The sequence below is a fragment of the Octopus bimaculoides genome, chromosome 16, assembly GCF_046866305.1.
Source record: "Octopus bimaculoides isolate indiv1 chromosome 16, ASM4686630v1, whole genome shotgun sequence".
Lineage (NCBI taxonomy): Eukaryota > Metazoa > Mollusca > Cephalopoda > Octopoda > Octopodidae > Octopus > Octopus bimaculoides.
In genome coordinates, this window is record NC_142943.1 from 39,267,774 (window position 1) to 39,295,273 (window position 27,500).

At 36.5% G+C, this 27,500-nt stretch overlaps 1 protein-coding gene across 5 annotated transcripts in view; it reads left to right on the forward strand.

The window, feature by feature from the left end:
* The window catches only part of LOC106869327 (neuronal acetylcholine receptor subunit alpha-10), a 78,997-nt gene that overhangs the window by 27,231 nt on the left and 24,266 nt on the right, over positions 1-27,500 (forward strand). For 3 of the 5 annotated variants that reach the window (XM_089364515.1, XM_089364513.1, XM_014915030.3), the window contains exons 2-3: positions 9,177-9,248; positions 27,032-27,177. In XM_089364515.1, the coding sequence (XP_089220641.1) occupies positions 9,191-9,248; positions 27,032-27,177 (204 nt within the window). In that variant the 5' untranslated portion in view covers positions 9,177-9,190. Of the gene's footprint in view, positions 1-3,520; positions 3,571-9,176; positions 9,249-27,031; positions 27,178-27,500 lie in introns of all 5 variants that reach the window. The other 2 variants (XM_089364514.1, XM_089364516.1) reach the window with 1 other exon arrangement.

A 27,500-nucleotide genomic window follows, 5' to 3' on the forward strand; every position in this document is an offset into this window, starting at 1 on the left:
TATATATATATATATATATATATATATATATATATATATATATATATATATATATATATACATATATATGCATATATATATATATATATATATATATATATATATATATATATATATATATATATAAATTGTGTTTTTCCAAGACCAGCTTCTCAGCAATCAATCTAATTTTCTGATATATAATTTTTACAAAATTTGCTTCTATATTTACACGAGTTTATTGTGTAATCACTGAAGTCATCGGTCTATTTGGGCCACTTAAACCTCGGTTAGCCTGATCGAGCAAACTTATAATTAAAGGTGTTCTAACTCTTTGCAGTTAAATATATATATATATATATATATATATATATATATATATATATATATATGTACGATCGTACGTCGGTGTAACTGGCTAGCACACTGTCGCGGAAACAAAGAGATGTATGTTTGAATCTTACGGGATAACCTATTTTTTTTTCTGTCCCATTGTTAAACCATATTCTTTAGTCATTGCACGGTGATCGCTTACAAACTTTAAGTTTATAAAATACTATTATTATTATTTACAGAACTGTAAAGATCGAAGCTGCTCAACAGAAACCATCGCGCGTGCGCGCGCACGCACACACACACACACACACACACACACACACACACACACACACACACACACACACACACACACACAATGCATGATGTTCAATATGCAAGTAAATTGTGTTTTTCCAAGACCAGCTTCTCAGCAATCAATCTAATTTTCTGATATATAATTTTTACAAAATTTGCTTCTATATTTACACGAGTTTATTGTGTAATCACTGAAGTCATCGGTCTATTTGGGCCACTTAAACCTCGGTTAGCCTGATCGAGCAAACTTATAATTAAAGGTGTTCTAACTCTTTGCTTTAAGGGCATGTGGGGCTACTTTCTTCAATGTGTCCTTTCGTTACTTACTACGGTGGAATATATTTGAGGGAACGCGGTATGTCTGATGATTGCGTGGGACTCGTTATGTGTTATGCAGTTAACATTAACCACTGCAATAATATACAATCATACTTCAAACGATTAATTAGATCTTTGATTTAAATCCAGTGTCCCCCACTCCTCCACCTCCTGCTGCAAGCTGAATAGCAAGAACTATTCCCGTTTCTTGATATTTTATATTAACAAATACTTTTCTTCTATTTTTATTATCTTATATTTTAACGCCACAGACAAATTTTCTGAGTTACTGGCACAAAAAAACACTATATATAGCATTTCTATATCTATTAAGTTGGATGGATGAAATGGTATCTGATTAACGTGTCTGTAAGACGTGTGTGTGCGCACGCGCGTGTATGTGTATACTGAAGAAGAAATGGTATTAAAGAATCCAAGCGTATACTTTATAAGCACTCGGCTAACTAAACTGTCCAGTGAATGCAACAGTAATCCACGTAGATTATAAATTCCCTTTCTGTCAATTTGAATTCAGTGTATAATAGAAATCATTCTTTTTTGTTTGTTCGTTCTCTGTTTGCATGTTAATCATTTAAATTCTTCCCCTGAGGAAGGAAATAGTTTTTAACTAAGATATCAAGTTCTATCGTGCGAATGTAAATAACAAAAGCAATGTCACATTTTAAACTTGAGAAAAATCTTGCAGATATTTGCTGTTCCACCAATAGATTGTATTCGTATGGTGCGAGCTAGTTGATTCGTTACTTTTTTGGAAAGCCCTACCTTATGTATGTATGTATGTATGCATGTATGTATGTATGTATGCATGTATGTATGTATGTATGTATGTATGCATGTATGATTGTATGCATGTATGATGTATGTACGTATGCACGTATGTACATATGTATGTATATATAAATATATGTACTGCGTATGTATGTATGTATGTGCCTATATATATATATATGTGTGTGTGTGTGTGTGTGTGTGTGTGTGCACTCATACATACACATACATACATTTGTGAAAAGGTAGATTGATACTTGACATATCTCTATAATAAGGTTATTTTCACTCTATTTTCATCTCAAATTCTACACTCTCAGCTCATCTTACTTTCGTTAGACTTTAGCAATAGTGTCAGATAATAATAATAATAATAATAATAATAATAATAATAATAATAATAATAATAATAATAATAATAATAATAATAATAACAACAATTTATTGGTGGTGGTAATTGTTGTTGTTATTTTCATTTACGCTTTTGTTCTGGCAGATTTTAAACCAACACAATACCAAAAGAACAGACCAAATCAAATGACCAAAGGTCTTTTGGGTCATTCTTTCTTCAACTTTCGAACACCTTCCTTAGAATTCTTGCTGTTCCTAACAAGGCTGTTTGCTGCGACAGCCCGTTCTAATGGTAATTCCCAGCTTCTCAAACCATTCATTCAACCTATTACTAACCGCTCCCAATGCACTGACCACAATCGATATCACTTCTACAGGCCTGATTCTCCATAGTTTCCTGATTTTCTAACTGCAGCTCCTAATATTTCTCCATCTTCTCACTTTCTTTCTCATTCACCATGTGATCCCACGGTGAAGCAATATTCACAGTAAATTGCTTTGTAATTGAAGCAATATGCACAGTAATTGCTTTTTACAACAATGTCAGGTTTTCTAGCCACAATAAAATGGTCACACTAGATGGCCATGCCCCACAAGATCTAAAATGGTTTGTTTTCAGCAACCCTTTTCCGGTTGATGGTCATATCATTTCTCACTTCTGCTCATGTCATATTTATGACAGAAGTTCCAGTGAACCAATCTGGCAACGCTGTCGTGCCTGCTCGTGAACTCATTTTGCGCGACCATCTTACATTCTTTAATAATGTTCTTTGCTGTTTCACCTTTCTCACCATACAACCTACAAAGTAGGAAAGTCACTGAATTGTTAACATTGAACTTCATATAGTTCGTTTTCAGTGCCTGTTCTTGGGCCGCGAAGATGAGGGCTACAGTTTCAACTTTCAAGTTGCTTTTCCTAGTCCATTATCAGATCTTATCTTTGTCAATTATTTCAGGCATTTCCCGTACGAATTGACCGTACATTTTGTTTTCTTTCCATTTATTCAAGATGTCATTTTGTCTGTCTTGTTTAAATCCCTTCGCTTCATCACTGCTTAGGACTTTTTTTTTACCTTTTATATTCCTGCCATCAATCTCTCCTTCGAATTCTTTACATAGTATGCCAGATTATTTTCCTCGGTTTTCACACACAATCCACAGCTAATAAGGCCTCTTACTAATCTCTCTCGTAATAGATACTAGCTGTCCACGTCACCTTTTTAGGGTATAGAGCTCCTAGTAGTGTCATCATTTTTCTGGTCTTTCTATCAAGCTCCTTAAGTTCATCACTTCTCCACTCTATACCTGAGCTGTAACGGCCCATGTGTTGACTGCCAGTATCTGATTCCTACCACTCAAATTTTATTTTTAACAGCAATTTCAGTCTCCGTTTATATTCCTTTGATATCATTTCTTTCATTTCCTTCTCTTTCATTTGGTCTCTTTCCAGGATGCCTAACAACTCGTTGTCGTCAATTTCCTCCATAACTTGCCTGTCTGGTAATATAATTCCCCCCATCTTATCAATTCTATTTTTCTTTAGTAGTAACACCCCACCCCCACACATTTTTATGCCAAGGTTATTATATTTTCTTTGCACAGCTTCTAACGCTGGAGATGTATTACGGTGTCAGTTGTTCACTACCAATGAACTAAGGTACCACCCCTTATTTATCGAGCACCACCCGGAGTATTCGAGCAGTTCCAAGCAGTGCTGCTTTCTGCAAGGGCTCCACCTTTATTGCAGCCCCTATTTGTTCCATGTACTTCTCAAGATTTTTACTCACTGTTCCCAGGGCTCCGACAATCACTGGTACTACTACTACCTTTTTTAGCGACCACAACTGTTTAACCTCTTAAACTAATCCCATAAGATCTTTGCATTATCATTTTCGATGATGCCTTCGAGTTTATGGTCGGATCATTTTTTTGCTCTGTCAAGTCCATACTTATTGTTATTGTTATTGTAGTTGTTGTTAAGGCGGCGAGCTGGCAGAATCGTTAGCACGCTGGACCAAACGCTTAGCGGTATTTCGCCTGTCGCTACGTTTTGAGTTCAAGGTCGACTTTGCTTTCATCCTTTCGGGACGATAAATTAAGTGCCAGTGAAGCATTGGGGTCGATCTAATCGACTGGCCCCCTCCCCCCAAATCTCAGGCCTTGTGCCTAGAGTAGAGAAGATTATTATTACTATTATTATTGTTGTTGTAATATCAATCTAGTACTGGGTTTGATGGTGTGTAGATTTGATTTTCTCTTCGAAACATAATCTTTTCAAGCATTTTCAAATGAAGTTTCTCTCCCCAGTATTTGTTAAAACAATAATAATTGCCTTAGGAAATTTTGCCCTCAACATCCGTGAGTAGGCAACAAAAGAAAAGGGGGTTGTTTTACAAACACCTAAAACTTTATTCCTACGCGTTATATTTTCACATCCAAAATAGCTACCGTACACAATTTTGCAATCAAGGCTGACCTGGAGATAAACAACAGCAACAATAACAATAGTAATAACGTCAATATATGGCGTTAACTATTTATATTCTAAATAATTTCATTTCTCGAGCCATTCAAGACACTTTAATTGAACATAACGCGACGAAAATCAAATCTAATGATTTTTGGTAAAAAGAGGAGAGAAGCGAATGTAGACGTAGAAAAGATGTCATGCTTATTATGGACTTGTGCAGTGGCCAATATTTTGAAAACATCAGGGTGGTAGTTTAGCTGGGTCAGCAAAACGTCGGGAAAAATATTTTACAATATTTAGTCACAGCTCTTTACATCTGAGTTCAAATTCTACGGAAGTTGACTTAGCCATTCATTCTTTTGTGGTCGATAAAATAGACAGGATCACGTAATTAATCGATCGCATCTCTCCCACTACCCACAAACAAAATTCTGGTCTTTTATCTGATAGAGAACTCATTATTTACGAAAGGTTTCAGAAAAGAAGATACGAACTAAAAGGGAAATAGGATTAATTATAATACAATTTTTCACTTAAAACACTTGAGAATATAATACTGTTGACTTTTATAAAAATTGATTCATTATTGAACTGAATCTAGATGGAGTTGAAAGAAAGATTGATTTACAATTAATTCAGTTTGAATTAATGAAACAATTCATTTAAATTCCAGTAATTGGGTTTTATAAAGTTATTTTTCAACTTGACCTTTCAACTGATTTTAAAATGAAATTACTCACACGTCAGCTAACGAGACAAAACGAACTCACAGCAATGTTTTTTCTTGTATGTATGTATGTATGTATGTATGTATGTATGTATGTCTCTTATTTTTAAATAATTATAAGTCTTCCACTGAGGAGGGAGCCGGTTTCCAAGGCTCCATCTTTGGCATGTAGTACATATGTATGTATGCATTTATGTATGTATGTATGTATGTGTGTATGTATGTGTATACGCATGTATGTACATATGTATGTGTATGTATGTGTATACACATGAACGTATGTATGCGTATACGCATGAACGTATGTATGTGTGTATGTATATATGTATGTATGTGTAAACGCATGTATGTATGTGTTTTTTTCCTGGCGGACGTTTTACTCTTTGTTCTTTTTTTTCTGTTTTTCTTTTTGGTAGCTAAGTTGTAAATGAATGGCTCTCTTTAAAAATGTGGAATTGCTATTTTCTTCAAATTTTGCGTAACGGTTTGACCTTTACATTTTTAGAAAGTCTTGTGTATTTTTATTTCCCTAGATAACATGATAATCTGCAGTGTTTGAAGTATGGAGCAACGTTCCTTCTCCAAGAATTCGCATATGTTATATAGTCTCCAGTGGTGTCGTCAGTAACTAGTTATTTTTTCCCTACACTCATTCAAAATGGTGTCTTATATAATGATAACATAAAGAAATTGTTGCAATTAGTTTGAAACTGGTTTAAAATTATATGCAAATACACACACACACACACACAAACAACCACATATATTTATATTTTCTTATACATTTGAGAAATTATGAAGAACACAAGTTTATATCATTTGATAAACTTGTGATTATCATAATTTCTACCACATTTGCTCAGTATAACTAATAATAAATATTAATAAGATATAGTAGTTTATCACACAAACTACTAAGATCTATAAATACAACCACATTTACTCAGTATATCACAACCAATAGTAAATACTACTAAATATAGTAGTAAATTAAGCACTCTACTGGAAACAGACTGGACGATGATAATCTATGTTGTGGAGCAATAAAATCAACTGTAGCAGTCGTACAACTGTGCGCACGCACGCATACACACATTAGAAGTGTAAGAGAGAGAGAGAGAGAGAGAGAGAGAGAGAGAGAGATGCACAGACAGACAGATAAATAAATAAATAGGTACCACCCATCTCTCCCCTCCCCCACCTCCTGCTCCGATTCCTACTTCTTTGTACGTCTCTTCACCTCTCTTCATACTTCTCTCCACTCCCACTTCTCTTCACCCATACTCTTTCTCTCCTCTCTCTTACTCTCTCTCACTCTCTTCTCTCGTACTCCCCCCTCTCTCACTCTTGCTCTCTACACTCTTACTCTCCTACTCTCTACACTCTTACTCTCTTACTCTCTCACCCTTACTCTCTTACTCTCTTACTCTCTCACCCTTACTCTCTCACTCTCTTCCCCTCTCTCTCACTCTCTTTCTCTTCCTCTCTTTCTCTTCCTCTCTTTCTCTTCCTCTCTTTCTCTTCCTCTCTTTCTCTTCCTCTCTTTCTCTTCCTCTCTTTCTCTTCCTCTCTTTCTCTTCCTCTCTTTCTCTTCCTCTCTTTCTCTTCCTCTCTTTCTCTTCCTCTCTTTCTCTTCCTCTCTTTCTCTTCCTCTCTTTCTCTTCCTCTCTTTCTCTTCCTCTCTTTCTCTTCCTCTCTTTCTCCCCCCATACCCACCTTCCCCTCTTTCTCTCCCCCCATACCCACCTTCCCCCTCTCTTAATCCACCTTCCCTCTCTTATACCCACCCTCTCTCCTCTCTTCCTCTCCCCTCCCATACCCATCTTCCCCCTCTCTTACATCCACCTTCCCCTTCTCCCTCCTCGTCAACACCCTCTCATAAGCTCATCCCACCACACCCCAACACCCTCCTACTCTACCTTCCCACTCCACCCCATCCAATTCCTTACACCCACCACCCACCCCTACCCACAGACCCCTACCTCTACCCCACCCTAAGCCTAACCCACACTCCACCCATGCCTTCCCCACCTCCCAACACCCTCACATCACCCCACACCAATACCCTCGCATCACACCACGCACACCACACCAATACCCTCGCATCACACCACGCACACACTACAACTGACCAACTACTAACTCCCTTTCTCCCTTTCTCCCTTCCCCATTTTCACACTAGATACGTCAAGATCACCAGCATTCTACATCCCACACACAGCCCCTCGTTCCCGATCACCGTTTGTTATCTCCCCCTTTCTTAGCTCTCCTGAAATAAGAATTTCTAACTTCCGGTCAGTCATTGTTATGATCGGCCATTATTATGATTGACCGTTGACTGAACACTATTCAATTTTTTTCTCCGTGTTTTTCTCCTTGTCTCCGTATTCTTTCTGTTGAAGAGCGTAGCTCGAAACGTCAAAGACTTTCCGTATTCCCGAGCGTCATACTAATATATACTTTTGTTATTTACACCACCTGTCCTCGTCTGTTGTTATTATTTGTATATTCTCCCATATATTCTCCCTAATTTAAATAGCTCTGACAACAGGCATCTTTCATTGCCCCCCTCCTCCCACCACCACAACCCGCCAAAGTAAATAAATAATGAACATGGTTTTAACAATTGTTATTCAAACTCTTGTGATCTTCGTCGACTTTCTGAAGACAACCAAAGCCTGCCAAAATTTGGCATTGTAGAAAAACGATGAAAATGTAAACAAACTGTTGTTTTTATCACCATCATATATATATATATATATATATATATATATATATATATATATATATATATATATATATATATATATATACATATGTATATACATGCATATTATATACATACACACATACATTTATATACATATCGTATTTAAAAAAGCTTAAATCCGAAAGAAGCACATTCTAAGATGTAGAGCAGTATATTAAAAATGGGGAAGGCCAATTAGGATCTGACGATACGCCATAAAGCTAAGCCCTTTACGGACGGGAAACCTAAGGTAATTCCATAAACCGGGCTTCCCCATTTTTAATATATACATACACACTAACATATATACATGCGTACATACATGCGTACATACATGCGTACATACATGCGTACATATATGTGTGCGCTTGTGTGTGGCAGCATTTTTGCGTTTGTCCCTCACCACCGCTTGGCAACTGGTTTCGGTTTGTTTACGTCCTCATGAGTTTTGGCTTAGGAAAAAACATACTTGTGTCGATTTGTTCGACTAAACCTTTCAAGGCGGCCCCAGCATGACCGTCGTCTCATGGCTGAAACAGATGAAAGATAAAAAATATCCAATGACACATTGTCTTTTTCAAAATTGGTAAGGAATAATTTAACGAAAATTTGGCTGTTATTTGTTGCAGGTCGAACGGTTATATAGAGGTTCCTTCATTGCCTGTGTATTTGACTGAGGACAGTGCCAAGAAGTTGAGACACAACTGGCGTTTGCAATTTGTTAATATAGAGATATAAGAGCGAAAGATAGTGATGAGTTGAGGGTTGGAGGGAAATTAATCGACGTTATGTGTTTGAGAGCTAATTGCAATTCGTTATTCAAATGAGACACTTTAATCGTCCTGTGCCGACATGCAATATACGATGTCAGTTAATTTAAAAAGTTTTGAACTTTTTTTATCGGAAGAAAACATTGTTTTCACAAATTTTATCGAATACATTTTATTGATTGATGATTTTTCTTTAGGAAATTCCCGGTTTTCAATTCTTTCAAATACATTTTATTGCGGTTTTTAAAAGCTATTTTTGTATTAAATAATTAAAACAGGAATGCCAATGTTAAAGAGAGATTTTAAGTAAACTTAATTTTAAAACATTTAAAATTTGTCGCTTTTATATTTTCACTAAAATTAATGTTTGACATATTTTTCTATTTGAAGGAAACTTACAAACCATGAGTAGAACCAATGGAATTGTGTGCTTCACGGGGTGGCTCTTAACTTTCGTCTCAGGTAAATGCTAAACATTTTTAGTGTTCTTCATAAAACTTGCACAGATTCATTGCTTTTAATTTGCTACCTTCTCGCATCAAAACGATTTTTAAAGAGTGGCACGTGTAATTAGCTAAATTATTAGTTTATCAGTAATCGCAAAAAAAAAAATAATAAAAACGGAAAATCAATTTAGTCACGGATTTAGAGAGTTTGTGTGTATGTGTGTGTGTGTGTGTGTGTGTGTGTGTGTGTGTGTGTGTGTGTGTGGTAATTAAATAGATTGCTCAATTAAAAAAAAAAGCATAGAAACTGAAAATTTTGGGTGACAGGTAATTAATCAGTCAACGGCTCACTTCAAATCTTCTCCCTGGCGTTTGAATGCTTTTAACAAATTACCAATCTCTGATCAGATGAAAAATCCTTAGACAAGGTTTTTACCCCACCCCACCTATCAGAAGCCCTACAAAAAAGTCATCAATGCTTCCCTTCTTCCGCTGAATAAACTATATACTAAAGCAAGCATTGCTGATGAAATTGTCTCAAAGCGACGAAAATATTTTGGCAAGTTAAGTTTAAATGTTCAAGTGAATCTAACGGTTTTTGTGTGTTATTTTAAATGGCTTATAAACACCTTCCACGCTGCAATTGTTTTCGTTCCAGCACACGACCTCAGATTAGGTCACTTGCTATGCAAGTACATCTCCGTAATCATATCATTATTATTATTATTATTATTATTATTATTATTTTATGTTTGACTTTTGTTTTGCATTTGTACAAGTTGGATCCAAGTCTCACCCAGAGACCTCAAGAGACAACAAGTTAGAAGTTCATGTAGGTGTTATGCCTAGGGTACCATATATTTGGATTTGTACAGTTTTGTTCAAGTGAATGTTTAAGAAACCATAAGAAAATTATGTTTGCTTTAAAATTTGAGATCACATAGACAGTATTTTACGTAGGATATGGGCAGTTCCCATGAGCACTATCTTTTGGACTTCAGCCATTTTGGGGTTTCCTGGTATCTGAGCTAGGTAGTAATCAGCCCGTTTCGCTGTCATTCCCAGGGCACCTATGACAATAGGTATTGTTTTCGTCTTCAGATTCCACATTTTGCTAATTTCTATTTCAAGATCTTTATATTTGCTCAGTTTTTGGTAGGTCTTGACAGATACGTTTATATCAATTGGGACAGTCATATCAATGAGGAGGCATGATTTTTGTCTGAAGTCTTTCAGTATGATGTCTGGCCTATTTGCGTCTATCTTTCTGTCAGTTTGAATGGTGAAGTTCCAGAGGAGTGCAATGTGATCATTTTCAAGTACTGGGGGTGGTTTGTGTTCCCACCAGTTTTTATCATGGGGCAAGTCCAGGTTTTTGCATATTACCCAGTGAATATATTGTGCAGCTCTATCATGCCTGTTGAGATACTCTGTAGGCGCAAGCAGACTGCACATGGAGACAACATGATCGATGGTCTCATTTTGTTGTTGGCATATACGACATAATGGGGAGCTGCCGTTCTTTAATATGTTGGCCTGGTAGTTCTTTGTAGGTAGGCATTGATCTTGGGCTGCGATGATAAACCCCTCTGTTTCTGATTTCAATCCAGAGGCCATTAACCATTGGTGGGTAAGGGCTTTGTCAATATCTGCATTATTCGCTCTCTTTGGGTATTTGCCATTGAGAGGTTTTCCATGCCATTTTTCAGTCATAATAGCTAAGGCAGCAATTTTAGCACGGGTTTTCAAGCGCTTAGCTTTTTCTGTAGGTGTTTCTAGTTCGTCTAATTCTTGAATTTGTTGCAATTGGAATTCACTTAGATATTCCTTTGCCTGTTTTGTTACTGAGTAAGATGCTTTCTTGCTTTCATATTTTAAGACAAGTTTTAGCATCCAGTCCTCAGAGTTTTTCATATAGGTGTCTAGGCCAATTGTGGCTACCTTCATTGATAATGCCAGCTGTAGTAGTCCTCGACCTCCCTCTTTTCTTGGCAGATAAAGACGTTCTATATCTGCCTTAGGGTGGTGCATTCTATGCATTGTCAACAGTTTTCGTATTTTTCTGTCAACATTACATATTTCAGTAATTGACCAGTTAACGATGTTGAAACTGTAAGTCACGACTGGTATGGCTAGAGCATTGATCGCTTCGATCCTGTTTCTCGCGTTCAGCTCTGTCTTCAGTATTGCTCTCACCCTGCGATAACATTCTCTTCTGATCCTTTCCCTCATCACTGAGTGCTTGATATTGTCCCCTTCAATTACCCCTAGGTATTTGTAGCTCTCCGCTGGTTCTAACTCTTTTATGACATTTTGCTGGTCAAGGTTCACATTAGATGTATTTGTCATTTTTCCTTTGATAAAGATAGCTTTTGCACATTTATCAAGGCCAAATTGCATCCTGATGTCATCACTGAATTGTTTAACAATCGCTAGTAGGCCTTTGAGTTGTTGGTCATTTTTTGCAAAGAGCTTTAAATCATCCATGTAAATGAGATGATTTATATTTTTATCAAATATTTTATAACCATACTGTGCATCATTGAGCAATTTTGAGAGCGGTATTAGGGCTAGACAGAAGAGGAGTGGTGATAGTGAGTCACCCTGGAAAATGCCACATGAAATTCTTACATCTCCAGCATTTAGAGATTCATTGTCATTGTTCAACATCAGTGTGGTTCTCCATGATCTCATACTTACAGATAAAAAGTTTCGCAGAGTAGGAGCTATTTTATACATTTCCAGACATTTCCTAATCCAGCTATGTGGTAGGCTATCAAAGGCCTTTTTATAGTCTATCCAGGCTATTGACAAGTTTTTGTGTCGCTTGTGACAATCTTCTAAGATCATCTTATTGATGAGTAGCTGATCTTTACAACCATAAGATCCACGTTTACATCCCTTTTGCTCATTAGGGAATATGCTACTTTCTATTAAAAAACTATAGGTGTACTCGGTTAGGACAGATGTTAGCGTCTTATACATTGTTGTTAAGCAGGTTATGGGGCGATAATTTTTTGGTTCGTTTGTTTCCTCATTTTTTGGAAGCAGGAATGTTAAACCATTAACTAGCCAAGAGGGCATCAAACTAGGATTTTGCAAAACATCGTTGTAAAGTTTTGTTAGCAGTTCATGGCTTTCTGGGAAGGCATTCAACCAGAAGTTAGGAATTTTATCCTTTCCTGGAGACTTCCATTTGCTTGACCTCCTGAGAGCAGATCTTATATCTTCTACCCTGACCCCCTCCCACTTTTGCTCCTCTAAGGAGTCTAGGTCTGTAGCTATTCTATCAATCCAAGGGGCCTTTTCATTGTGTGTTTTATCTTCTGCCCAGATTTTATTCCAAAATTCTTGCACTTCTTCTTTTGATGGGACAGACTTTATTGTTACTGGTGTTTTCCCTATCTTCCTGTAGAAATTTTTGGGGTTATTTTTGAACATGTTATTATCTCGGAAGAATTTAACACGCTTTTCATACCTTGCTATGCGGGCAGCTTTAGCACATACCTTTTGCTTGATGGTTTCTATGGTGGCATCAATGTCAACTATGGTTTTCATGTTATATTTTTTCTTTAGTTTTTGGGTCTTTGTAGGTTTGATACTCTTGTCAAATTTAAGGTTTTTCAAACATTCTATGTCAGATCTAAGCAGCTTAATTTGGTGTTGAATGCGTTCTTGCCAAGAAGGCTTTTTGTGGGAGTGTTGTCTTTTTCTAATCTTTTCACCACATAGAATCGTTGAGATTCTTGCGGATGCATAGTACAGGTGGTTGAGATCTGTAATATCAACATCATTAGCTGAAATTATATCCTTAAGTGCAAGGCGGATTTTACCAATTATTTTCAGGTTTTGGTTAGAATTGCGAATTTTGGGGAGAGTGTCGCGTTCATTCATACTAGTTTCTTTAATTTTCAGCCATTCAATCATGATTTGATTTTTTAGATCATGTAGTTCTGTTGCGTCGATTTCTGTATGACTTCCTTCATCTATTTATTATTATTATTATTATTATTATTATTATTATTATTATTATTATTATTATTATTATTATTATTATTATTATTATTATTATTATTATTATTATTATTATTATTATTATTATTTTATGTTTGACTTTTGTTTTGTACAAGTTGGATCCAAGTCTCACCCAGAGACCTCAAGAGACAACAAGTTAGAAGTTCATGTAGGGTACCATATATTTGGATTTGTACAGTTTTGTTCTAGTGAATGTTTAAGAAACCATAAGAAAATTATGTGTTTGTTTTAAAATTTGAGATCACATAGACAGTATTTTACGTAGTATATGCGCAGTTCCCATGAGCACTATCTTTTGAACTTCAGCCATTTTGGGGGTTTCCTGGTATCTGAGCTAGGTAGTAATCAGCCCGTTTCGCTGTCATTCACAGGTTCCACATTTTGCTAATTTCTATTTCAAGATCTTTATATTTGCTCAGTTTTTGGTAGGTCTTGACAGATACGTTTATATCGATTGGGACAGTCATATCAATGAGGAGGCATGATTTTTGTCTGAAGTCTTTCAGTATGATGTATGGCATATTTGCATCTATCTTTCTGTCAGTTTGAATGGTGAAGTTCCAGAGGAGTGCGATGTGATCATTTTCAAGTACTGGGGGTGGTTTGTGTTCCCACCAGTTTTTATCATAGGGCAAGTCCAGGTTTTGCATATTACCCAGTGAATATATTGTGCAGCTCTATCATGCCTGTTGAGATACTCTGTAGGCGCAAGCAGACTGCACATGGAAACAACATGATCGATGGTCTCATTTTGTTGTTGGCATATACGACATAATGGGGAGCTGCCGTTCTTTAATATGTTGGCCTGGTAGTTCTTTGTAGGTAGGCATTGATCTTGGGCTGCTATGATAAACCCCTCTGTTTCTGATTTTAAGCCAGAGGCCATTAACCATTGGTGGGTAAGGGCTTTGTCAATATCTGCATTATTCGCTCTCTTTGGGTATTTGCCATTGAGAGGTTTTACATGCCATTTTTCAGTCATAATATCTAAGGCAGCAATTTTTGCACGGGTTTTCAAGCGCTTAGCTTTTTCTGCAGGTATTTCTAGTTCGTCTAATTCTTGAATTTGTTGCAATTGGAATTCACTTAGATAGTCCTTTGCCTGTTTTGTTACTGAGTAAGATGCTTTCTTGCTTTCATATTTTAAGACAAGTTTTAGCATCCAGTCCTCAGAGTTTTTCAGATAGGTGTCTAGGCCAATTGTGGCTACCTTCATTGATAATGCCAGCTGTAGAAGTCCTCGGCATCCCTCTTTTCTTGGCAGATAAAGACGTTCTATATCTGCCTTAGGGTGGTGCATTCTATGCATTGTCAACAGTTTTCGTATTTTTCTGTCAACATTACATATTTCAGTAATTGACCAGTTAACGATGTTGAAACTGTAAGTCACGACTGGTATGGCTAGAGCATTGATCGCTTCGATCCTGTTTCTCGCGTTCAGCTCTGTCTTCAGTATTGCTCTCACCCTGCGATAACATTCTCTTCTGATCCCTTCCCTCATCACTGAGTGTTTGATATTGTCCCCTTCAATTACCCCTAGGTATTTGTAGCTCTCCGCTGGTTCTAACTCTTTTATGACATTTTGCTGGTCAAGGTTCACAGATGTATTTGTCATTTTTTCTTTGATAAAGGTAGCTTTTGCACATTTATCAAGGCCAAATTGCATCCTGATGTCATCACTGAATTGTTTAACAATCGCTAGTAGGCCTTTGAGTTGTTGGTCATATTTTGCAAAGAGCTTTAAATCATCCATGTAAATGAGATGATTTATATTTTTATCAAATATTTTATAACCATACTGTGCACCATTGAGCAATTTTGAGAGCGGTATTAGGGCTAGACAGAAGAGGAGTGGTGATAGTGAGTCACCCTGGAAAATGCCACATGAAATTCTTACATCCCCAGCATTTAGAGATTCATTGTCATTGTTCAACATCAGTGTGGTTCTCCATGATCTCATACTTACAGATAAAAAGTTTCGCAGAGTAGGAGCTATTTTATACATTTCCAGACATTTCCTAATCCAGCTATGTGGTAGGCTATCAAAGGCCTTTTTATAGTCTATCCAGGCTATTGACAAGTTTTTGTGTCGCTTGTGACAATCTTCTAAGTTCATCTTATTGATGAGTAGCTGATCTTTACAACCATAAGATCCACGTTTACATCCCTTTTGCTCATTAGGGAATATGCTACTTTCTATTAAAAAACTACAAGTGTACTCGGTTAGGACAGATGTTAGTGTCTTATACATTGTTGTTAAGCAGGTTATGGGGCGATAATTTTTTGGTTCGTTTGTTTCCTCATATTTTGGAAGCAGAAATGTTAAACCATTAACTAGCCAAGAGGGCATCAAACTAGGATTTTGCAAAACATCGTTGTAAAGTTTTGTTAGCAGTTCATGGCTTTCTGGGAAGGCATTCAACCAGAAGTTAGGAATTTTATCCTTTCCTGGAGACTTCCATTTGCTTGACCTCCTGAGAGCAGATCTTATATCTTCTACCTTGACCCCCTCCCACTTATTATTATTATTATTATTATTCAGTAGTTTTATTTTTATAACGTGCTTTCACTTCACTACCGAGCGCAGCTCTGTGCGCCTTGGGTATGTGCTGTGGTTTGCTGTGGTGCTCTTATGTTTACTGTATTGAAAGTGTTTTGCGTAGAATGTGTGCAGTACCCAGTAGTGCAATTTTCTGTATGTTATATATATTTGTAAGTCCTGGTGTTTTTGTTATGTATTTGTCTGAATATTTTTTTATTATACCTAAGGCACCTACTATGATAGGTATTGTTTCTGTTTTTAGATTCCACATTCGAGTTATCTCTATTTCCAGGTCTTTGTATTTTGAAAGTTTTTCCATTTCTTTTAGAGAAACGTTGTCATCTGCTGGTATTGAAACATCAATTAGAAGGCATTTTTTTTCCTTCATGATCTTTGACAACTATATTATTATTATTATTATTATTATTATTATTATTATTATTATTATTATTATTATTATTATTATTATTATTCAGTAGTTTTATTTTTATAACGTGTTTTCCCTTCACTACCCAGTGCAGCTCTGTGTGCCTTAATTTGATGCTCTTATGGTTACTGTATTGAAAGTGTTTTGCGTAGGATGTGTGCAGTGCCCAGTAGTGCAATTTTCTGTATGTTATAAATATTTGTAAGTCCTGGTGCTTTTGTTATCGATATTTTTTTTATCATACTTAATGCGCCCACTATGATAGGAATTGTCTGTTTTTAGATTCCACAAACGAATTACCTCTATTTCCAGGTCTTTGTATTTTGAAAGTTTCTCCATTTCTTTTAGAGAAACGTTGTCATCTGCTGGTATTGATACATCAATTAGAAAGCATTTTTTTCTTCATGATCTCTGACAACTATATCTGGCCTATTGGCCTTAATTTATCTGTGTGTATTGGCATATCCCAGAGTATACTTGCTTTCTCGTTTTCTGTGACCTTTTCTGGCGTGTGCTTATACCATCTTTTTTCTGTTGTAATTCCATAGTGTTGGCATAGCTTCCAGTATATGTAGGTCCCAGCTTTGTCATGTCTGTGAATATATTCCTTCTTAGTCAGGACTGGGCGGCTAGAGATAATATGATTTATTGTTTCTTCTCTATCTCCACATATTTTGCAGTTACTTGTTATGTTTCTTTTCATTATGTGCTTTTGGTAATTTCTGGCTGGGAGGCTTTGGTCTTGTGCTGCAATTAAAAATCCTTCAGTCTCTGCTTTGAGTCCTGAGCTTTTCAACCATTGCTGGGATTTTCTCTGTCTATTTCTTTTGCATTTAGTTTAGCCCAGTATTTGCCATGAAGGGGCTTTTCTTGCTATCGTTTTATCATGGCCCGTTGTTGTTCAGTTTTAGTTATCTGGTATCAACTTTTCGTCTGTACACTTTCCATATATTTCTTTATAGAATCTCTTATGATCTATTCTGAATAACCTATGCTGCTGGTATCCCTTCATAATATTATTATTATTGAGTGAGAGAGCAGTGCATTCCATCAAGGTGACACTGGGGTACAAATATACAAAGCCTAGTAATACCCATCATGATTAATTGTTTGATAAAGGTGAACCAGGCACATGCATTACAACCATACATGGGTGACATGATTTATGTCATATCAAGATAAACAGTATATGACTTTACAGGTGGGGGTCCAGTGAGGATTGTCACCATGTCGAGTAGCACATTCCGCTCAATAAGGGTTGTTTAAGGGTGATGAACGAAATACCCATGTTTCAAGCCCCAAAGAATTCCTCTCAACACGTGGTTATGATGCTCCCACATTACTTCTGCTCGTGATTAAAGATGCACGTATCGTCAGCCACTAAAGGATATGCTCAACTGGTTAAGGTCAAGCAACAGACAAGGTTATCTGTGGTACTCAGCAGTATATTTGCTGCAGCTCATCTTTTATACCAAAGCAAAACATGATTTTTATTATTATTATTTACTGGGTGGAAAAAAGGATCATTTGCACATGCACAAGAAAACCATGGGCAGTGATTCAAAAGTATCTCAAACACAACCAGCAGGTATTTGTCTTTTGTGTGGTGGTGGTTGTGTGCCAGATTATATTCTCTAATGATTTTCCTCTTTCCTTACTTAAGAGAGTAGACCATATGGAAGGAGGGGATTAGATTGCTGTATTTAGGAAGTATAGCTATAGTGTAGAGGCTCCCTTAGATTGTGTAACCAATACTGTTACACGGAACATGTATGTCCTTCTGTAGACATAGCAGATGCCGAAGGTCATCAAACAGAAGTCGTGACATAATTTCAGTTTCTCATTGTAAGACATTTTATTTTGGTTGCTTGCGTCCACGGGAAAGGCATATACGTCTCTCTATCTCTTTCTCTATTGTTTAAAAATTATTCTGTCCTTTTGTAAAGGAAAATCAATATTTCCAAAAATTCGCTTTGACCTTTTCAGCACAGAAATCAATATTTAAAAAATCTTATTTGACCTTTTCGTCACAGAAAAGTAAAGTAAACAAAAACGAACAAAACCAGATGAATACTAATGAATCAACATGGACAAAAAATGCGAACACACATACACTCACACACACACACAGACGCGCACACACACATACATACATACACACATACACACATACATATAGACGTGTGCTTGCATAATAAACATACGGCGCAGGCACGCGTTTGTATGAATGTTATTTGTGCGCCTGAAAATACATTTGCAGTGCATTAATAGGAAAAAAATATGCATGTGTTCGCGTGTATACACACACACACACACACACACACACACACACACACACACACTCACATATATATATATATATATATATATGGTGAAAGATAGAACTCAAAATATGATGATACATATTTTTATTAAAATTTAGCAGAAGCAACAAGGCCATGCTATATATATATATATATGTAAGGTTAGCTGAGTTAGAGGTTAAAATAACCGTCTAAGGGATAGAAGTATCCATTATACGACTGGTATATTACCTATGTTTAACCATAAATTATAGATAAAGACAAGGATAAAACACGAGATAATCATGAATCAAAATTTAAAGAAAACAGAAAATGGAGAAATATTGATGAACAACAATTGACTTGCATCAATTATTATTTATTAATATAAGTCAATTGTTTTCATCAATATTTCGCCATTTTCTTTCTTTATATATATATATCTATATATATATATCTATATATATATGTGTGTGTGTGCGTGTGTGTGTGTGTGTGTGTGCGTGTGTGTGTGTGTGTGTGTGTGTGTGTGTGTAATTTGATGTTTGTTCTTATGTTGTAATAGAAACAATTCTACATTAAACTGAAGGATTACTCGATGTATTTGGTAGGGTGCTACAATATTCTTTATCAAGAATTGTGTCGACAGTGACTCCGTAGTTTATACACACACACGTTCTACTATAGGCGTACAAAGTCTGAACTTTTGGGGGAGGGGTCAAGTCGATTGCATCGACTCCAGTGCTTGACGGGTACTTACCCTTATCTACCCCGAAATGCTGAAGGACAAAGTCGGTAAAATTTGAACTCAATAAATATATATATATATATATATATATATATATATATATATATATATATATATATATATATATATATATATTTATTGAGTTCAATATATATATATATATATATATATATATATGTATGTATGTGTGTGTGTGTGTGTGTGTGTGTGTGTATGTATGTATGTATATGTACGTATGTCTATATAAGCGGGTGAGATAGAAAGAGAGAGAACGCGCAAAATTTTATATTTTCTTCATTTCAAAAGATTATGTGAAATTTCCAATTAGAGTAGAGAATACTGGCGGCGTCCAGTTAAATATAATTAAAATTATATTGTGAGCATAAAACCCAAATGGCAATATCAAAAATTTCAATAAAATAGAAATTGAATTTAATGTATTTAATTCGTCCTTAGAAATAAAATCAATAACAGAAATTATTCAAAGTTTTAAAAATAACAATTTCCTTTGTGAATGAAACATTGAAATGTCTTGTTTATTCGGGCAAAAACAGAATCGAATGATTTAATTATACTTGAAAGTGTGTGTGTGTGGGGGGGGGGAGTATAAACATACATGCACGCACATATTTATTTATATGGCTATATATATATAATATCATATAATACGCTGTAAGCATCCATGATCGATAATATTTCGATTCTCTAACCAGTATTGAGTAGTCACAGTAAATTGAATGCCTAAAAAGCAATCAATTGCAAACACAGAGTAGAACAGTAACAAATTTTAAGTGCAGCACAAAAGATAGTGCTGCAGCTGGCATGGTTGCAAACATAACTAAGCCATACACACCCCCACACGAGACCACCACAAATAATAAGACCCAGGATGGCCACTTATGCCGCCAAGCCGACCATCACGCCAATTCTGATTAACATCAGAGTCATCCTAGTACAAAACAACAGTAGATGCAACATTGCGTATGTGAGGGATCTTTCTGCATGCAATCAAGCAACATGCATTGCACTTAAGGAAATACATCTGTCTGCAAATATAAATAATGCAGATACACATACCAATGTATACCAGGAAAGCAAGAAGTCACTGTGGAGCTACGTTGTACATTTGTAAAGATCTAACGTCACTAAACTTGTTGTCACCTTCAACCTCGGTCTGTGACTCACTCGTAGTGCATTTAAAGCAACTTGATGTGCTAATATATGCACATTATATCGACCCCACCCCCGATGCTTCCTATCATGATGGTAAACTTAAAGAAAGTCTTAAAGTGATTTAAAGAAAAAAAGTACTAAAAAACTTGATCAACGCAGCAATGTACTGCTGATGGGTGGCTTCAGCTTGCCCAACTCTGATGGCCGGAAAGCTACATAATCTTAGGAATGACCTGCAGAACGTAATCAAGCAGAATCTCTGCTTGATCTCACGAAAATGAGGTTCATGGTGCAAATCATACTTTCTCCAACAGCTTCACTAACAATATGAAACTTATCCACAATGTGAAGTTATCACCGACAGTCTTCTTAGACCATTACATGACAGGATTACGATATAAAGCATTCATATCAATAACGCAGCCATGTGCGTTAAATTTGTACAGACCCCAGAAGGAAAAGTGAAGTGCTACATAAGCAATTCCAAAGTATTTTCACCTCTCCACTGGGAAATAAACAAATAACCAAACTTGATGAGTTCTTCAACAACGCTTATTTACATAGATAGGAGGCAACAATCAATTACATCGACATAAAGGAGAAAGATGTAATATCGGCCATGAACGAGTTGAACACATGCTCAGCAACGGCCTAGATGGATTTCCAGCTGATCTTTTAAAGACATGCAAGAAAGCTCTTGCAAAACCATTAAAGATGCTTTTTCAGAGTTTCCTTGCATGAGGTAAACTTGCCAAAATATTTTTTAAAAAAAGGTATGATATGACCTGTCCATGAAAGAGGAAGCAGAGCAAATGCTAAAAATTACAGGCCTATTTCTCTGACCTCACATGTTAGCAAGGTCATGTATTGCATTGACAGAGGTGACTGATCGTGTTCCTGAAATAAAACAACTTGCTCACAAACACACTTCAAGGCATTCGCCCTGGGATGAACTAACTCACGCGACTACTACAGCATTACGACTGGGTACTGAAACAAAAGCTCAACAACTCGAATGTGGATGTCATATACCTCGACTCTGCCAAGGCTTTCGACAAAGTTGATCATGGGATGATATGTTACAAGCTGCGTGATCGTGGTATCACTAGAAAACTAGGAGAGTGGCTGAATGATTTTTAAAAGGCAGAAGTCAAACAATTGCAGCCAATGTTGCTCTCTCTGAGGAACCGCGTATTCTCAGCGGAGTCCCTCAGCGAACTGTATTTGACCCACTTCTGCTTATGGTGGTTCTCTTAGACGTACCTTCAACCATACAGTCAAGCACTTTCATTAACTATGCTGATGATACAAAAGTAGCACAAGCGGTCGAGATTTGTGAGGCGTAGATGAGGAAGTTTTCGAAGAACGTCTGGACAAATTTTAATCGAAGACTCCAAACGAACCCACGTTGCAGTACGAGGTACAAAGAAGAGCAGCTCCGTCCAATTCGCGACTTGACCAAAAATAATAGAGAAAAGAAACCCAATCACTAAAAGGCAGCGCCCCAGCATGACCTCCACTTCTGTTCCGGCTGAAACCAGTAAAAGATAAAAGATGTGTGTGTGTGTGTGTGTGTGTGTGTTTGTATACACACACACATATACGAGATTAAGTAAAAATTATACGCACTCTTGATCCTGTAATTTATTAAAACATAAGTAAAGGTTGATCAGTTATACCATTTTTAGACATAGCCCCCTTGTATTTCGATGCACTTCTCCCAGCAGTCTTCAAGCTTGCTTATTTCATTGGAGAACGTTTTCGGTTGGTTGCACAGCCATTCACACACCGCCTCCTGCGCTTCTTCGTCCATAGCAAATCGATAAACTCGTAAAGCATTCAGAGAGATGAAACTCGAAAGAGCCAAGATCTTGACTGTATGCAAAGGTTGTCGTGGTTGATTTCGCACACAGAACCAGGACTCATTTGCAGAGAACATGCCATCTCATCGACGCTCGCTCGCCGGATCACCAGAACTATCTCTCTCCCCCTTCGTGTCTCATGCTTGTCCGGCCATTTCAAACTTCTCGATCAACTCATACACACTACGCGATAGTGTGATATTCCCAAAGCCTGCGATGAATTTCAGCCGCTGACACACCTTTAGACCAGAGAAATCGGATCAGTGATTTCTGCTCTTCCTTAGGGCACATTGCCAGAGGCCATGTTTATTCTATAACACAGGGGAAAAAATAAAACTAGAGCAATCAAGTTCAAACGTTGGTGACGTAATCACAAGAGTACCACCTTTTAGCAGTTCGAAACTTGAAGTCATTTGCTTATGAAGTTTCTGAAAGCAATAAGGAAAACAGAAACGATCTAAAACCAAAGTTTTCCAACCCTTTTGAAGCCGGACGAAATACCACTAAGCATATTACCTTGGCTTGCTAACGATTCTGCTAGCTCGCCGCCTGAGCTCGCATTTTCCCAAAATGTACGCTCATGAATTTAACGATTTTTATATCTCTTTCTTTTAAGAACAGCTTGATGTATTAGTGAAAAAATTGACGGCTTTGGAAAGCATAAAGATTAAAGCCGTAGTTGAGAAAAAATTAGCTGAGATGGTGAGCTGGAAGTCATCTGAATATTAGAAAAGCGTTACATGTACTATGATGACTCGCATTCGGTGTCAAAACGCCGACACTACGATTGCTGCTTTATGCGCCGTGAACACTGTTGAGGCTGTAAGACGTGACACAGACATCATGAAAACCGAGTTCCCTCAAACTGTAATGGCCTTTCGGTGTGTCTCCAGTGAGGATGACGTCATGCCGCCCCACATCTTTGAAGTGTGCCTTAGGCTCAATTCAGACGGCTATGTGGAGAAGCTGCTGGAGACTGTGGTCAATCTCTGGCTGATGAGGGTTGCTGCTGGAAGGCCATATGTGTGGCAACAAGATCCGGCCCCTTGCCATGCCCCCGGAATGAGTTAGAAGTGGTTGTCGGAGAATTTCTACGACTTCTCCAGGCCCAATTTCTGATCGAATTCTCCCGATTGTAATCCTATGGATTACTATGTGCAGGGCACGGTTAAGAAAGACAACAACCGCTCTACCTGCAACAAGGCCGAGATGGTGGCCAAAATGAAGGAGGTGTCCGAATATCTTCCCATAGACACAGTGAAGAACGCATGCGCCAGGTTGCGGAGCCGCCTTGAGTCTGTGGTGAGAGCTAAAGGTATTTACTTTGAGTTACCTATTATCCCCTAGCAAATAATCTAGTTCATATTTTTTTGCTTTCTTAAAATAAGTTTATTTTTGGATGGGATGTTGTGTTTCCCTTTCTTTTAATGCAAGCTGTCGAATTCTGCCCGAACACCTTGTAAATGACTATCGTGAGCGAATGTTTTATATTAGCTATACATTGATTTTATTTTACAACTAGAATACTTACATTTTCGTGTGTAAGATATGGGAAAATAATATCTATAACAAAAGCTGATTGCAGGCATGACCGAATGCTTATGAAGTCAGTATTGTAATCGTGTAGTCCTGACTTCGATTTCTCTTCGAGGAATCTTAAGCAAGTGTTATCTTCCATATAACGCTTCAATTGATCTCAAGTATTGTGAGTGAAATTGTTTTGATGGAAGCGGTGTATCAAAGCCTGTCAAAGGAACTGTACATGTGATTAAGAAGCGCCGCTCTTGTTACATGCTGTATCACGTCTGCGTAGAACAGGCTGTTGAATAGAAAACCACATGCACTATAATTTACTTAGTTCCGTTGATCGATTACCTGAAACATTCATAGCCGAAACCGACGAAAGATTCACACTGAAAGCATGATGTCTATAACTCAATCGCTGACTCGGAATTAAAGTTTTTTTTTCTTTATATACAATGTTCTCGATGGTATATACAAGGTGTTAGTTGAAAAGGAAACAGTCTCTCTGGATTTTATGTTCATCGTTGTTCTGAATATAATCTTTCTCATGTTGCTCCTTTGTGATATTTTTTATTATTCTATGTCAAAGTCGCTGTCTTCCTCATAAACTCAAGAGAAATCCGTAGAGACTTAGAGGTGAATAAGGGTAGCAGGAAAATGCTATACGTTTTCCATCACACTCCAGTTGCTTTCCTTAAAATATATATATGACCATATGCACTCAAGAAGGACGTAATAAGCAAATCAATCTAGTGCTTGTTAGATATGCATAAAGACGGAATAGTCAAGGCCGGAATGCATTTTGGTGATAAGTCTATTCAATGAGGGCTAATCTGGGACTTAAAAGCAACTCGACAAGATTGAAAAAGAATTCCAGACATTCAATATTGTCATTTCTTTTTCTTACCCCAAAAATCTGGTGACGTAGGATGGTAAATTTGCCCCTTATCATTGTAATGGAATTCATTCGTGGAGCGAATTATTCTTGTGTATTTCCGTTTACCTCGGCTATTTTACCCTCGATAAAAGAAAGTCTGACGTTTAAGGGCTGTTAACACTTGTTGCTTCTAGAACTATCAATCACCAGTGAACCTATTATATTTATTAATCTTATGGCCTGTTCTTTCGTTTGGCAGAACAAAATAGAAAAGGCACTATCAACAACATTTCATCCGCAAAAAAAAAAAAAAAAATTGCTTCAGCAATAATGACGTTTTATCTCAGGTTTTGGAGAACTTCGAGGCAAAAGTAACTTTTCTATAAGACCTATCAATTCTCATCAAACCAGAGCAGTTTCAGGAGAATGATGATGCCAACTTCAGGTAGAGTTTATTTGACAATCCTATTAACCCTGGCAGGATGTGACTACATTGGCTGTGATGAACTTTGCTGTCAATTTATGCATTACAACGACATTTGGTTGGCTCACATACAACAGTATTGAGTCTGAAATCAACTAAGATTCGCATATCAATTTGGCTTAATACGTAATAGTTTAATTATTGCCGACAAACGTGAAAAAAAATGCTTTTTCTTTAACGTATGAAGAGAGAATTTTTTAAAGTATAAAGTCTAAAACTAGTAGTTTTCTTGCAAAATATATTCGAGTGATTTATTGTCATTCTAACATTTCTAAAAAATCGGTTTGTCTCCTCTATTGATTTTGGGCTCAGAAACTTGCAGAGAACAATATTTAAAGAGCAAAGGTTGGTTGAATTGTTATTAACTCAGCTCAGTTCCTTCACTTTAGATAATATGTACTTCTAGAGGTTTAAACTCTCAATTATCCTGTATCTTTCTTGTCCCTTTCTTTCTTTTTTCTCTGCATTCATAAAAGAATGGAAAAGGAGATGAGAACATTCGAATGTTCTGTTTTTCTTTTCTCCACATCATTTCATGTCTAGTTTTCTTTTTTTCTCTAACGCTTTCATTTCCTTCTTTTTTATCTTTTTCTCCTTGATGTTATTCCAGCTTTGTTGAAATTGGTTTTATAAGATTCTTTCATGTACAAAGGTTCAGAAAAATAGATATTTTAAATAGCCGTTAGCTTAGAATACTAAATAACCAAGTTAGTCACTCGGTCTTTCTATTTTGTTAATTTTCCAGCTTTCTAATAGTAGCTTAACGAGTCGCTCCTTCTGTTCTCAAAGGTGAATCCAGATAGATTACACACAATAGTACGGACGAGTAGCTTGTTATGTACACTAAGCAGTAAATACACAACACCACATACATGCACATACACCCATATTTATGTATATTCTGTTTGGTGGCCCGCGAAGCAGATAAAGCTATAACAATGTATAAATATTGCGTTAAAAAACACTTTGGACAGAAAAGGGTGAAGGCTGCCCGTACATATATATATATATATATATATATATATATATATATATATATATGCATACATACATGTGTGTGTGTGCAAATCAGTTGATGAATTACTCATAGTTACACACATGAGAATTTCACATGCTTATTTTTACCAAATAAACAAATATCCCTGTCAAGGCTAATAAAAGAGCTATAATGTGATCCTTCAGACTGCTAAAAGTAGCAGCCAAATGTCACCAAGCATTGATCCTGTCTTTTTTTTTTTACACATCGAATATTATAGTTCGAGATAAGCTGTTTCTGACAAAATAAAAAAAAAGAAAAATGAATCGACATTGCTGGAACATTTTAATAATATATATGCTCGAATAGGGATGACTTAAGGTTAAACTGTAACTTAAACCAATATTACAAACTATATGTAAAAAAAAAAAAGACAACCTAACCCTAACACGTATCATACTAGATTGTATTTTGTGGGTCGCCTTTTGTTTGAAACATAAAAAAAAAAAAAATTACGAGTTTCAAAAAACATTTTTTCTTCAGTCAAAAGCAAAAATGTGTTTTTTCTTCTTTTTTTTCCACAAAAATAATTACTTAAGTCAGCTTTGTTTACAACGTCTATTTTTATCATATCGATCTCAAAGATCCGAAAAATAGGATCGAACCCCGAGGAATAAAGATTTATTGAAAAAGTGGTGAATGTGAAATGTTTACTCTTATATTTAACTACTTAAACATTCACCATTAAGAACGCTTAAAATAAACTATTAGACTCATTGTAATCGCACAAAAAAACAAAAACAAAAAAAAACAATACATTCCACACACACAATGAAATCTAATTTCTGATTTCAATTTCTCCATTGCAGTTTGTTGTTCTGGCCGAATTCCAGATGAGCAGCGTCTTTACAGAGATTTGATGACGGGTTATGAAAAATCTGTTCGTCCCGTCATAAATGCATCCACTATATTGTTAGTTCGCTTTGGTTTAAGATTAAACCAAATTGTTGACCTGGTATGTTGAGAATCTCTTATGTTTGTTTTTGTCATTTCGTTTTTCAATACAGTGCCACATTCCCAATACAGAAGATATTATTGATTAAGTAGCACTTCATGTTTGTGTGTTTCGCGCGCGCACACACACACACACACACACACACACATACACACACATATACACACATACACACACACACACAACTTTGGAGTGTTAATTTTGGAGTTTATTTACCCTATTGAGCTCATCCACAAGTACAGGCTAAAAGGCAAGACAGTAATCCAGAGACTGAAACAATTGTAAATTGATGCAGTAGAAAGACTTGCCTACACCATTCTTCT